This window comes from Solanum pennellii, chromosome 11, assembly GCF_001406875.1.
Source record: "Solanum pennellii chromosome 11, SPENNV200".
NCBI lineage: Eukaryota > Viridiplantae > Streptophyta > Magnoliopsida > Solanales > Solanaceae > Solanum > Solanum pennellii.
In genome coordinates, this window is record NC_028647.1 from 44,429,699 (window position 1) to 44,443,780 (window position 14,082).

At 32.8% G+C, this 14,082-nt stretch overlaps 2 protein-coding genes across 4 annotated transcripts; one reads left to right on the forward strand and one right to left on the reverse strand.

The window, feature by feature from the left end:
• Positions 1-1,778: 1,778 nt before the first annotated feature.
• Positions 1,779-4,280, forward strand: LOC107004227 (probable beta-1,3-galactosyltransferase 8). Of its 2 annotated transcripts, XM_027912880.1 has the most exons (8): positions 1,779-1,824; positions 2,281-2,553; positions 2,638-2,702; positions 2,829-3,028; positions 3,099-3,356; positions 3,438-3,525; positions 3,605-3,730; positions 3,812-4,280. In XM_027912880.1, the coding sequence occupies exons 2-8, from the start codon at positions 2,359-2,361 to the stop codon at positions 4,065-4,067; spliced, it is 1,188 nt and encodes a 395-aa protein (XP_027768681.1). In that variant the 5' UTR covers positions 1,779-1,824; positions 2,281-2,358; the 3' UTR covers positions 4,068-4,280. The 2 variants fall into 2 exon arrangements, with proteins under 2 accessions (XP_027768681.1, XP_015057949.1); XM_015202463.2 differs by lacking the exon at positions 1,779-1,824 and having other exon boundaries at positions 2,129-2,553.
• Positions 4,281-9,804: 5,524 nt separating this feature from the next.
• Positions 9,805-13,543, reverse strand: LOC107003377 (protein NRT1/ PTR FAMILY 4.4-like). Of its 2 annotated transcripts, none has more exons than XM_015201693.2 (5): positions 13,325-13,543; positions 13,028-13,245; positions 12,510-12,941; positions 11,557-11,675; positions 9,805-10,757 (listed from the first exon to the last, which is right to left on the reverse strand). In XM_015201693.2, exons 1-5 carry the CDS (start codon positions 13,473-13,475, stop codon positions 9,896-9,898), a joined length of 1,782 nt encoding a protein of 593 aa, XP_015057179.1. In that variant the 5' UTR covers positions 13,476-13,543; the 3' UTR covers positions 9,805-9,895. The 2 variants fall into 2 exon arrangements, with proteins under 2 accessions (XP_015057179.1, XP_015057180.1); XM_015201694.2 differs by having other exon boundaries at positions 13,028-13,237; positions 13,325-13,466.
• Between the last annotated feature and the right edge of the window lie 539 nt (positions 13,544-14,082).

The following is a 14,082-nucleotide window of genomic DNA, read 5'->3' on the forward strand; positions in this document are numbered from 1 at the left end:
ACCCTAGCCTTCTTCTTCAAACATTAGAGAGAGAAATATTTGGGTGGATGAACTCGTTCTTCTTTTAGAAATTTGAAATGATGAATTGAATTGGGTGATTTTGAGGGTAAAAAAACATTATAAAGGGCCTTGGGAAGAAGGTAAACGACATTGTATTGAGTTAAAACAATTGAGAAAAGACCTGTAAACCCCTAACTTGAAACTGCCAAATTGACACACTAGAAGGCCTAAACAGGTTGGGTATAGCACCACAGCTCGTCTAACGGGTTGTGACTCTGACAGGGCTTCACTATTTTGGACATAATGCATTACTCCGAGCTTGGAATTAGGCAAACTCGATGGCATTGAAAAAAGGACTCAAAGATCTTTAATTTGATAAGCCATTGGCCACCTAATTAATTTTGTTCTAAAAAATATGAATATTTGAAGTTGACCATAAACAAGTTTGATAAATCCCTTTCATAATTCGTGTGGGGGCTTCACGGGCCATTTAGACGTACGTGGTCCTAGACTAGTGACTAGGGGAGAAACCCCTTCTGAGTGGGAAACTTGAAGAGCCCTTGGACGGCCGTCAACCTCACGGCATGCCGTCTAGGCGTCTCTGGGAGGTCCACATGCCTGGGAAAGTTGTGGGACCCCTTACGAGCACCCGATGGATCGTGGTCCCCTACATGGCCCTTTCAGGGCTCCGTGAAGGGGAATCGTGGTCCACCCGTGGGTTCTTGACATACCCATTTGACTCGTTTCTAGCCTTTCTATAATATGAGGTGTTACAAGCTTCCATTTTTCAAACTTGTGCTGGACCAGCAAGACGTTAATCAAAGAAATTGGAGCACTAGTTGTCACTCGCATCAACCTTCAGTTCTATAATGTAAACATGAGGCAACATTGCTCCATTCAAGTCGACATTTACTATCGAGACACCTGTTGGCTTCTACGAGACGCCAATTCCATTGCCAATGTGCTACGGTGCTTTTTGGCTTCAAATCCGTCAAACTTACTTTTTCCAAGGAATGTCTGCATCCTAGAGAACTAGGGCCTTAAATCCCTTCAATTAGCATTAAAACACGACAATAATTCATGAATTTGAGTCAAATGAATCGGTAAATTACCAACTCATCAAACCCCCCAAACTTGAATTATTACTTGTCCTCAAGCAAAACACTCACTAAGAATAGAATCAAAGCTCAGCCATACCCAAGATTTGATTTGCATCATTACATTTATAACTTCTAGCAATTAAGAACGTAAGATTAAAAAAAACATTCAAAAAAAAAAAAGCACCACTCGTCCAAATTCTTTTCAAGAACAATCTTAAAGCATCTCACATGTCCAAATTCTTTCAATTCAAACAAAAGAAATTGCCAATAAATCTTTAATATAATATTTTTAAAATGAAGGATCTTTATTAAGTCTAATGGAGGAAATTTGTCCTCTTAATTTCAAAATATTTGACAAACAATAAATTCTCCTAACTCCATTTGTCTTTCCAACATTATGAAAAAAACTGGGGCGTTCATAGAGCTGATATTTAGGCCAATCTTGTCAAATTTAATTGCATCGATCGGTAAGACAATGTTCATATTCAAAAATAAATCAAGTACTAAGAGAAAGGTGCATTGTAGTAGGTTCAAAACAACAGAGAGAGGAATTTCTTTTTATGCTTAGATTAGATGAACAGTTTGTTGAAACATGACAGTTACATGACTAAACTGCCTGGCTTGCAGCTGGACTTTTTCATCTAATAAGAAGGGAAGTTTCTTTAAAATGACACACATATTTCATATCACAATTGTCACTTCAATTATCATCATGCCCTAGCAGGTACTATCATCTCTTCTATTATTACTGTAACGAAAATTGCACATTTGTAAAAAAAATAGTGTACCCAAATCGAACGAATGTCTTTTAGCTGAAAATGAATATCGCTATATCTATTGTGTTCCACTTATTTGTATTCCAAATGAGGCAATCGTGTTTATGACATTGCACATGATAAATGAATCTCCAATTCATTTCAGGAACTAGTATTAATATCTTCTGCCTAACATGATTGATTTACTTTTGATACAGAGTTTGTTTCTGTCCAGTATTTCCATCTTTGCTGTGAAATAATTTACGAAAACTAATTTATTTCTTAGTTTATGTCAGGCCAAACATTCCATGCAATTCAGCATATGACATGTTTCACTCGGAATTGTATTTACAAACCATTCAGCTATAGTTTGAAGTCATTATCATTTTATACATAAGAGATATTAAATGTTGTTATTTGTGAAGAAAATTGCAAAAAGAAACAAACTGCCAAAAGAAGCGCCTAGTTGTGGTCAACGGCTCTGTGTCTGCCAAATTCAAAAAATGAGATCAGGGAAGCTGCCAGTCTCTGGGAAAACCATAATGCTGCTATGCCTTGCTAGCTTTCTGGGAGGAACAATTTTCGCTAGCCGGAAATGGACTCAACCTGATTCTGAAGCAAACACCGACCTCGTGCTCCCCACCATGTCTAATCATGACAAGCTTAGCACCATTTCACGCGAATGTGATCACAAGCGCGTAAGCTCAATTTTGAAACTTGAAAATTTAACTTTCTGTGCTCTTATGAATGATTTTCACTTCATTTTTCATATATTTTGGCAGAAATTAGCGGAAACCAATTCAGGATACATCATGGGGGAAGTCATGAAAACCCATCAAGCTATTCAGTAAGCACATTCTTGATAATGTATCAACCTTTAATTTTTAAATGAGGCGATCACACATTTTAATCAAGTGCATGACTCAAATATATACCATTTAGATTTGCGCGTATCTATTTTTTTTTATAACAGATCACTTGATAAAAGTATATCAACACTGGAGATGGAACTAGCTATAGCAAGGACAAGGCAAAAATTCACTCAAAATACAAAGGAAAACAGAGCATCGAATCAGAGCATTCCAAATAAAGCATTTATGGTGATTGGAATAAATACAGCATTCAGCAGCAGAAAAAGACGCGATTCTCTTAGAGAAACATGGATGCCTAAAGGTGTTGCTTATTGTAATAATCAGTTTGAATTGTGTAGAAAATTTTGATACCATGTATATTTGTAATGCAGGAGATAAGCTAAGGAAATTAGAGAAAGAGAAAGGTATAGTGATACGATTTGTGATAGGACATAGTGCTACACAAGGAGGAGTTTTGGATCGCGCCATTGATAGCGAGGAAGCTCAGTACAAAGATTTCCTTCGACTTGACCACATCGAAGGTTATCATGAGTTGTCCACCAAGACGAGATTATATTTCTCTAAAGTAATCTCCATTTGGGACGCGGACTTCTACGTTAAAGTGGATGATGATGTCCATCTCAACTTGGGTAACTAATTTAGCCTTTAAAACACAAATAACTAATACTTTATGCATACATAACTCAGTTAATTAACTAAAACATTTGCAGGTATGCTTGCAGTAACATTAGCAAAATACAAATCAAGACCACGAGTCTATATCGGGTGCATGAAGTCAGGGCCAGTTCTTTCTCAAAAGTAAGTCTAGTCCGTCTTCAATTTGTTCCCTAAAACAAAATCGATATCCTCAGGGTTGAAATGAAATTTTATTCTGCAGAGGATTAAAGTATCATGAGCCTGAGTATTTGAAATTTGGAGAAGAAGGGAACAAGTATTTCAGGCATGCGACAGGTCAAATATACGCTATCTCAAGAGACCTTGCTGGTTACATCTCCATGAACTCGTACGTTTCTCTAATGGAACTTTAGATTGAATGACGAGTAAGGTAATATAAATTTAACATGATTGTACATGTATGAATCAGGGGTATATTACATAGATATGCAAATGAAGATGTGTCACTGGGATCTTGGTTAATTGGACTGGAAGTAGAACATGTTGATGAACGTTCGATGTGTTGTGGGACTCCGCCCGAGTGTGAATGGAAGGCTAAAGGAGGGAATATGTGTGTGGCGTCGTTTGATTGGTCATGCAGCGGAGTATGCAATTCGGTAGAGAGGATGAAACATGTGCATCACTCATGTGGTGAAAGTGATTCAGCTCTATGGAATCCTCTCTAGACATTTATTAGTGCATCTCTTTTTCCATTAATAAATTATGCAAGTCTTTTTTTCCTTTGGAACAACTTTAATAGATTGTTTTAAATATGTTATGCAGAGGAAGAGTGTACTAGTAAAGCTAATGCATGCATTAGCTTTTTGTATTAGTAGTATTTTATTTGGTATACTTTAGTAGATTGTTTTAAATATATTTGCATTAGCATTTTAAAGACACAATTACCCCTCAAAACTCTTTCTATATATTTTTCACCATAATTGTGGAGAATATTTTATACAATACATGTTATTTTAATACATCAAATCAAAAAATAATCTATATCAATAACTAACGCAAACATTACTAATATATTTTATTCAGCATTATTTTTATACACTCTATCAAACGATTCCTAATATTATAATCTAGAAAATGAAAAGACACATAAATGAGAGTTCTCTTTTATTCTCCCAAAAATATGTTCGAGTGTCAATAATAAGAGCACGTGTGCCTCTAGATGGTGAAGTGTTAGTGGTAAGATTGAGAGATTCATTTTGTGGACATCCATAAAAATGATATATATTCATAATACTCACCGTTGGACATCCAGAGACTGTGTTTCTCCTTTAAATCTTTTAGTACACATTATTTACTGTCTCGTTAAAAATTTTCAAAAAAAAAAACAAATGGGACAAAACCTTACGAAGAAAGAAAAAGTGCAACTCCTACTTTATTCACCTTAATAAAACAATTACATGATATCTCAAAAGCAATTAATTTTTGAGTGTGTCTGGTACGAAGGAAAATGTTCTTCATGAAAAATATTTTGTAGAAAATATTTTCTTGAAAAATAAGTGAACTACTAACTTATTTTCTCATGTTTGGTTGGTGAGTAGAAAATATTTTCTGAAAAATATATTTTAATGTTTGATTGGTAAATGAAAAATATTTTTCAGATAATATCTTCTATTTTTTTCCTAAGACTAAAAAAAGATTAATTAGGAATATGATTTCTTATCAAAAAATCAACCCTGATAATAGATCTAGGATCCAACCCTCGATACCCAAACTAGAACAAGACCCTGATGACCGTTTCAAAATTCGACCCTGAGCTCTGACACAAAACCTGACCCAAAGTTTCGAACCAGGAAATTTTTTTTATAAAAAAAATTGATGGGGTGGTAGGGACCTGTGGGGCTGGGTGGGTAAGGGGTAGGATAGCATAAAAAAATTTAAAATTTAAAATATTATTTCCAAAAACATGTTTTTTATAAAAAATAATTGACGAGAATGGCTTTGGTGGGGGTGGCGCCTAGGGGTGTGGTATCGTGGGGTATATAGTTCCACATCAGTCACGGTGTTTAATAGGAACAAATTATGGGTGGTTCAATGATTCAATAGGAAAATAGTATAGTTGAGGTACTTGAGGGGGGAAAACCCAACAAGTTTAGAAATTTGTCTATGTATTTGGCCAAAAGGAAAATAGGTTCTTCGTTTTTAAACAAAGAGAGTACCATTTATGCCTAACCGTATCCCAAAGGAATTGGAGTTTCAAGTTGAGTTAGTTAAAAGGGTCTACGGTCTAATTACACATGCTATAAAAAGATATTGTAAAGACTGTTCATCTTGCATGTCAATTCCATGTAAGAATTTTAAAATAAGAGAATTTATCTTGAAAAAAGAAGAGGCAACATACAAGAAAAAGAGAAGCAACTCAATTGAAAAGGTAGAATGGTGTTGTTTATTTTGAATTTGTAAGGATAGTTATTCAGTCATAAACATTCATATTGTTATTGTTTTATTGGTGAGGAAGTAAGAATTGTAAAATAAAAGAATTTATCTTCTTTGAGTGTTGTTGGGACAATTAGATTTAGCTTTGAGTTGATGTACTAGAGTTAGTCCCTTAGATTATAGAGTTGTAATGTGAAACCACTCCTTGAAGTTAGTGGAGGTTTCTGGAAATTCTACATAATGTAGGTCGTATTTTTTATTTAATTGAGAATTGAAGTTTTCAAGGTAACTTAAGTGTTATTTATTATCTATTCAAGTACGACTCGAGGAACCAGGTTCCTACAAGCATTTGTTTGTCCTTAGTTTTACATCAATTGATATCAGAGCAGATTTTTACATTAAAAGTTTACACCTTTTTAAAATCTTATAACTATTCCACCAACATCTTAGGATGGTTCTACACAAACTATACCACCATTTTTTAGCACACAATATTATGGATGGTGGAAGAACATGTAAAAATTATTATTAATTATTTCTTATTTATAATCCAAGTTTACTTGTAATTCAAGTAATACCATAAATAATATTTACTAAGGAATATATCTTGTTCGTACATTGATTACTTGATGGATGTATCAGATTAAGACATAACCTGTGGTCCTCCCTCCACTCATTATAGTTATCACATATTCTCTACATTAATTTCATCGCAAACGGTTGTGGTAACATAAAGTTAGGGCAAGGAAGTAGAACTCAATTTACAACTAACGCTTCCTCTTCTCTTTATGATGATGTCTTCCACATCAGATATGTACCCCTAGAGATCTCTATAAAAGATTATCATGTTAAAGATCTTGATATTATGTATTAAAGTATTTAATCATACATGTGGTATCAAAGCTTGGATTGTTTGAATTGACAATCTTCATGTATAAAACATGGGCATATGAAAAATTTTGCAATGAAATTAAATCAAGTAATCAACGCACAAAGACATAAAGACTATTACACTGAATCTCTTGTTCCCAAATAAGTTTTCTTCACCTCATCAGTGAACAATTCCCTTGTGTAATGGTGTGTAAGTATTGTTTGAACTTAAAAGAATTTTGTTATATAAGTCGGCAAAATTGAACTAAAGTATTATCCTTGTGTATTTTTAAGGGGTCAATATATCCTATCCGGTTAGATCGGTTTGGGCTTCCGTATTTGAGGAAACACTACTTTGTTCTTCACAATTTTAATATTTCCATAATGTAATAACTATGTTCTATTTTAGATTTTGTAATAAATTAAAGTGGTCGTTATAGTAAGCAATAAATAATATGTGTGTACTTAGTGCAATATAGTTTGTTAGTCACCAAAGTGGTCAAACTAGAGAAATAAATATTTACACATACAATATTTATGATCACTTGACATATGTGGATTAGTACAATTCATTATTTTTTGGCATATTCATTATTTCAAGCGAGTATGGGTCTGGCTTTCAACTCGATAAATGTATTATGTTTCTATAGTTTGTTAATCAATAAAGTGGCCAAATTAAAACGTATAAAATTATTCATATGCACATAATTTTATCATATTATGTAAGCATTTGTATTTATATAGTTTGTTAGTCACCAAAGTGGTCAGACTAACGTCTACACATGTCATATTTATGATCACTTAATACATGTATTATGTTTCTATAGTTTGTTAGTTACCAAAGTGGACAAACTAAAATGTATAAAATTATTCACATGCATAAAATTTTATGATATTATGTGTGATTTGTATTTATATAGTTTGTTAGTCACCAAAATGGTCAAACTAGAGAAAATAACGTCTATACATATCATATTTATGATCACTTGATGCAAGTATTATGTTTCTATAGTTTGTTAGTCATCAAAGTGGTCAAACTAAAATGTTTAAAATTATTCACATGCACAAAAATTTATGAGATTATATATGCATTTGTATTCATATAGCTTGTTGTCACCAAAGTGGCCAAACTAGTATGGTTACTAAAAAAATTACACTCATAAAATTGTCATTTGCCTATGAAGGTTAATTAAATGCCTATATATTAAAAAAATAAATAGATAAATTGACTTTCACTATTTCTAGAACTTAAAGTTTTTTACCAAAGTGAATCAATCATTCTACGAATAGTGAAAATTATGAGGTGAATTGATATTTTAGTCGAATATATATTGTATATCCAAAGATTTCGTATATGTTTGATTAAAAATATTTAATCACCTATTAAAGGTAAAAATAACATTTAAATTATGATAATGTGTCGTAGTATCTAGCCAAAGGAAAATTGCGATTCGTTTTATTGATTTACTAAATTCACACTATTTTATGATTTTGTGAGCATGTATATTTATTTTGCATTTATTCCTCTTCATTCACTTGCTTCTTCTGTTATTGTTTTCAACGGATTAAACTTCTCTGAATGACATGAATAACTCCAGTTCCTCTTAGGTGTGATGAATTTTGACATAGCTACAAACCTACTGTCATTATTGATAAAAGTAGTGAGAATGAGAAGTCTTTTCATAAATTATGGGAGCGCTCTAATAGATTAGTCTTATGTTCATGCGAATGATTGTTGCTAACAACATTAAGAGTACTATTTCACAAACAAAAAGTTCCAGAAAATAACTGATGTTTGTGGAAGAAAGTTTTTGTTCTACTGATAAGTCTCTCGCTGGTATACTCACGACCATGAAGTTTTATGGGTTGCATAGTATGCAAAATCATATCATTCATTGCAACAAGACTTCATACCTTGTGGATGACACCTTCTTGGTTCAGTTTATTCTGAATTCATTGTCTTTTGAGTATGGATCATTCCAAATTAACTATAACACTATTAGGGATAAGTGGGATGTTAGCGAATTGTCCAGTATGCTTACTTAAGAGGAGTCAAGACTTAAGAAACAAGTAGCTCATTCCATTAACCTCATGAATCAAGGGGTTGTCGACATCATTACCAAGCAGCTGAAAATGTATTGTGATAATACTGCAGCAATATTCTTCTCCAAGAATGATAAATACTCCAAGTGTGCCAAACATATGAAATTAAAGTATTTTATTGTCAAGGAAGAAGTTCAGAAAGAAAGAGTATTGAATATTAGAACAGACCTCATAATTGCAGATCCGTTAACAAAGGACTTACAAATAAAGACATTTAAAGAACATGTTCAAAGAATGCATCTCGGTTGTACTTATGATTGATATATTTATGATACTTTTACACTCTGAGCTCAAATTATGTGTTTCTGATATATACATTAATGAATATCTTGTTTCTCATAATGATGTACACTTTATTGTTTTAAGATATAACAAGATAAGTCTCAATGAGAAATTATTGTGGACCGTAATTTTATATGTTTTTATAGCTTATGGACCTAGTATGATAAGTTGTTAATGTAGTAGTATGTGGAAGAAAATATATTTTATGTACAACCGTCATAACTCATATTATTAGTTTGTATGGACATTATAGAAGAGATTTATTGTATGCACAACTATTTTTTGTTAATATTAATGTTATATGGTCACTGGGTTAAGTGGGAGAATGTAAGAATTGTTATTAATTATTTCTTACTTATGACCAAAGTTTACTTGTAACCCAAGTAATACCATAAATAATATTTAATAAGGAATAAATCTCGTCCATACATTGGTTACTTGATGGACGTACCAAATTAAGTCATAACCTGTATAAATTGGTCATCCCTCCACCCATTAGGATTATCTCATATTCTCTATATTAATTTCATTGCTGACGGTTGTGATAACATAAAGTTAGGGCAAGGAGGTAGAAACCATTTTATGACTAACGCTTCCGCTTCTCTCTGTGATGATATCGTCTGCATCATGTATGTACCCCTAACGATTTCTATGTAAGATTATGTGTTTAAGATCCTGATATTAAGTATTAAAGAATTTAATCTTACCGAACAAGATGATGAATCATAAACAATCAATATATTGGATACACAGAAATACTATTTTAAAGAAATGAAAGAGAACTGGAAAGATCAATCCAACTATATCAACTCCTATTGCTTTATATTACTATAGTTAGTAGCTTAATTCCTCAATTACATACACCTCAATTTGGGTTCTCAGAGTCATGTCCTTCTGCTTGTGGTTCATGTAGTGGAACAACAGGTAACAGAGATGGATTATAGGAATACCATCTGGAGCAGAAAACATAGTTAATGAAGTTAACAAGGCTAAGAGAAGCCAGTAGCCAATAAAAAAGATCTAGCCTATTCTTGTTGAGGTCATTATTATTTAACCACCCACCTCCACCTGAAGTAGAAGTTATTCTGTTAACTAATGAAACTAATATGGAGCTCAAATAAAATCCAAATGAGTATGAACAATACGTCATGGCGGTTAAGAATGACTGCATCCCTTCTAGTGATTGTTTATAGAAGAACTCTATAAGTCCCACTGCAGTAAACATCTCTGATAGCCCATAAATAATGAATTGTGGGACTATCCAGAAAATCGACAGTATCCTGTTCTGGTTCATTGCGTAGTCTCTTCTCTTGTTTTCGACTAGAGCAGCACAAACCATGGAGAATGTCGCAATAAAAAGGCCAATGCCAACTCTTTGTAAAGGTGTGATCCCTGAATCATTGCCCGTGAACTTTCGGATCATGGGGACTAATGCTATTTCATAAAGAGGGACCAAAAATATTAGCATGAAATAAGGTATGGATTGAAGGGAAGCTGGAGGGATCGTGAAGCTGTGGGTTAAGCGTGTGTTCATTACAGTTGCCTGTTGTACTGAAAAGGTTTGGAGTTGAGCTAAGATAGTGTTGAAGATTATGGTGCAAGCAAAGATAGGAACAACTGAGATTAATATTTTTACTTGCTCCACTTGAGATACTGTGCATAATCTCCAGGGGCTTTCACTTGTACTTCTTCCATCTTCTATTTTGATGCATGCCTTGTCTAAGAACCTACATTGCATTTTCATAGAGAGAATGTAGAAATTTAGAAGAAAAAAAGAAAAGTGTGTTATATACCTATTTAGCTTATTACTATATAGATAAAAAGTAACATATACTCCATGCATTTCTTTTTATATGTTATTCTTTTTTATAAATAATTTGTTCATAATACTTTTTATTTTATTAAATCAATGCATAAATTATCATATTCTTCCTATTATACCCCTTGAGAGAATATGTACATTGACCAACCTAGGAAAATCAATAAGTAATTAATATTCATAGAAGTACTTCATGTGATTAATTACACTCTCTTTATTCACTTCTCCCGTAATCTTATTTTTAAAAAGAAATCTGAACAAACATATTAAAAATAAAAGATTGAGAAAAAAATAAAAAATAATCTTGAAAATTGAAGCTTTAACAAAAACTTTAAAATTTTAGATTAATAGGTGAAAAATTTTGGCTCAAAAAATAAAGAAAATTTAAATAGTCATCTAAATACATTTTAATTTTTGAAATCTAGCATATTCATCATTTATTGAAAAGTTGATTTCAGAAAACATTAAACAAGGATAGAATGATAAACTTATTTAATTTTTTAATATAAAATATAAAAAGAAAACAGACAGAGTTTAAAAATACTTTTAAAAAAACCCATTGACATTTTAAAAAAATTATTAAATTATAGAATAATTCATAATTTCAAAAGTACCCATTAATAATAGCTAAGCCAAAAATATAAAAAAATTGAACACACAAAATTTAGATGATGTATCTGGTTGACTAATAAATGATGGTATAGCACCTGAATTTATCCGTGTGGATGAGCGTGCCATCCTGTGGCACAATGCATTGGCTTCCATGAAGCATCTTCAAATTTGAAGGGCAGCTCTCCTTTCTTTTAGTGATTGCAGCCACAAAAACCTTGGATAACAGATTATCAAATTTCTAGTCAATTAAAAAGTGTGTTTGTGACACATAAATTGAGACAGAAAAAGCATATTTCCACCTTATAGAACATTTATTAGAATAAAATTCATCACCTTTCAATCGAGATATAAAATAGTCTAAAAGGGTCTAAAAGGGACCACGACAAGTGTAAATATATATATATGAAGGAAAATTAGTATTGTTATATGACTTGTAAAGTAAAAAAGAAAAAGAGGAAAGACGTTCCATTTCCTAACTTCCTTGTAAAGCTAAATGAACAGACATACTAGAAAGAAGAAAAAACAAAAGCTAAGTGATACAAAACCTTTTAACAAATGGACAAATTATTTCATAGAAAAAAAACAATGAAACACGAGCAATAATTGATCCTACAAACTTTATAAAAACGGAAATTATGCTTAGCTATACCTTAGAATCAGGATTAATGACAAATAAATATTTTCTAAGCCATTTAATTTATGCTTACTCATATTTTATTACATGATGTAAAGTAAAGACCTGTCTTTTAACATAAAGTTCATACTAGTTACTCCTTCCGTCCGATTATAGTTTGACTTGGTATGGAGTTTAAGAAAAGAAAAAAAGAGTTTCAAAATTTGTGGTCCAAATGAATAATAGAAATTTGTGTGACTGGAAATCATTTATATTAAGGGTAAATATACATTTTATAGTTAAATTGTTACTTAATATAGAAATGTGTCATTCTTTTTGGGAACGACTGAAAAGAAAAGTAAATCACATGTTTTTTAAGATAGTAAATGATTCGATTTGTAGATGTGGAAAAGGAGAAGAAATAAAAGTATGTACTTGGGCAATTGGTGTGAATATACTTCCTCCGGGTGGTGTGTTCCTATAAACAAGTGTCCCGGAAAGGAAAATGATCAACCCAAAGACCATGGCAGCCGCAGAAACACCAAATCCAACGTCCATTCCATAACGAGTTTGGACCCAAACAACAAGTGTTAGAGCAAGAAGCTCCCCAGCACAGAAGGCAAAATAGGCAAAGTTGAAGTAAGTAGAAAGTTTCTTTGAATCCTGTTTCTTAAATTGGTCAGCCCCATGAGAAATTATATTTGGTTTTAAACAACCGCTACCTAAAGCAACCAAGTATAGCGCCACAAAGAATATCATGGCTTTATATCCCTTTACTTTCAAGCACTTTCCATTGCTCAACATCATGTCACACTTTGGCGGTCTTAGTTGTTGAACATGTGCTTGCACTGCCAATAGAATAAACCCCTGTCAAATATGCACATTATAAGACGAGCAAAAAAAGATCACAAGAATATATACCTCAAAGACATAATATCTGTAGTAGTACTTACAGAGAGCTCGACGAAGCCAAAAATGAACATCGTCCAGAAGCTACCAAGATAAGAATCAGAGAGAAAGCCACCAAAAAGGGAGAGGAGAAAAACAGTTCCAATGAAATTTGTTACTATGTTTGCTGACTTTGAGAGAGGGAAGTGCATCTCATTGAAGACGTACGTTATAAGATTATTCCCAACTGCTGCAATCGCCATCATTTCAAATGCCTGAAGGCCTGCATAATATATCAGCAAAATAAACAGAGACTAAAAAGGAAAGTAAGTCATTCTTTTTTTAAAATTTAATCGACTTACATAATACAAAGATGGCAGCAGTCATGCCACCATGTTTGTTAGGTTTGCAAGGTCTTCCTCTCCAATCGACAGGGATTTTCTGTGTCGCAGACGCTATGGACACTGCAGATTCTCTTTTCGATTTATTTTTTCTTGTCTCCTCTCTATCCATCAACTCAATCTACTCTTTGTTTCTCAAAGTTGCAAGTGAATTTCACCTCCAATTTATATTTGCATCTTTTTGATAACTTTCTTTTTGTTAATTATATTAGTTGACCCTCTAGTGCTAATGGTGTGGTCCACATACCATATACTATATTATGGCTTCCAGCGCACTCACTGCCACATTTTGTTATTTTTTTTTGTCTAGGCCTTGAATTAAGGTGGGGACTATACATGAGCATAGTTTCACACACTACAAAAGAAATTGTTTCCACTAATTACGTACCACCAGGGTCAAAGGATATACCCATTCATCAACTTGAAAAGACTAAATTTAGTGTTCATTCTAGTATCAAACACTAAACTGATATATTATTTTTTAAAAAATAACAATTGACGTTAACATAAATGTTATATCTAGCTATATGGTAAGAATTTCATATAGAAACGGAAAGATACACAAAAACAACTTCTAAGCAAGGGATATATGGTGCCTAAAAGTCCAAATCTGGTTCGAAATGAGAAATAACGACGGCAAAATGTTGGTTGCAATCAGTCCTTATAGCTTTCGTCGCAAAAACTTAACAACGACGGATTCAAACATCTAGTCGTGAAAC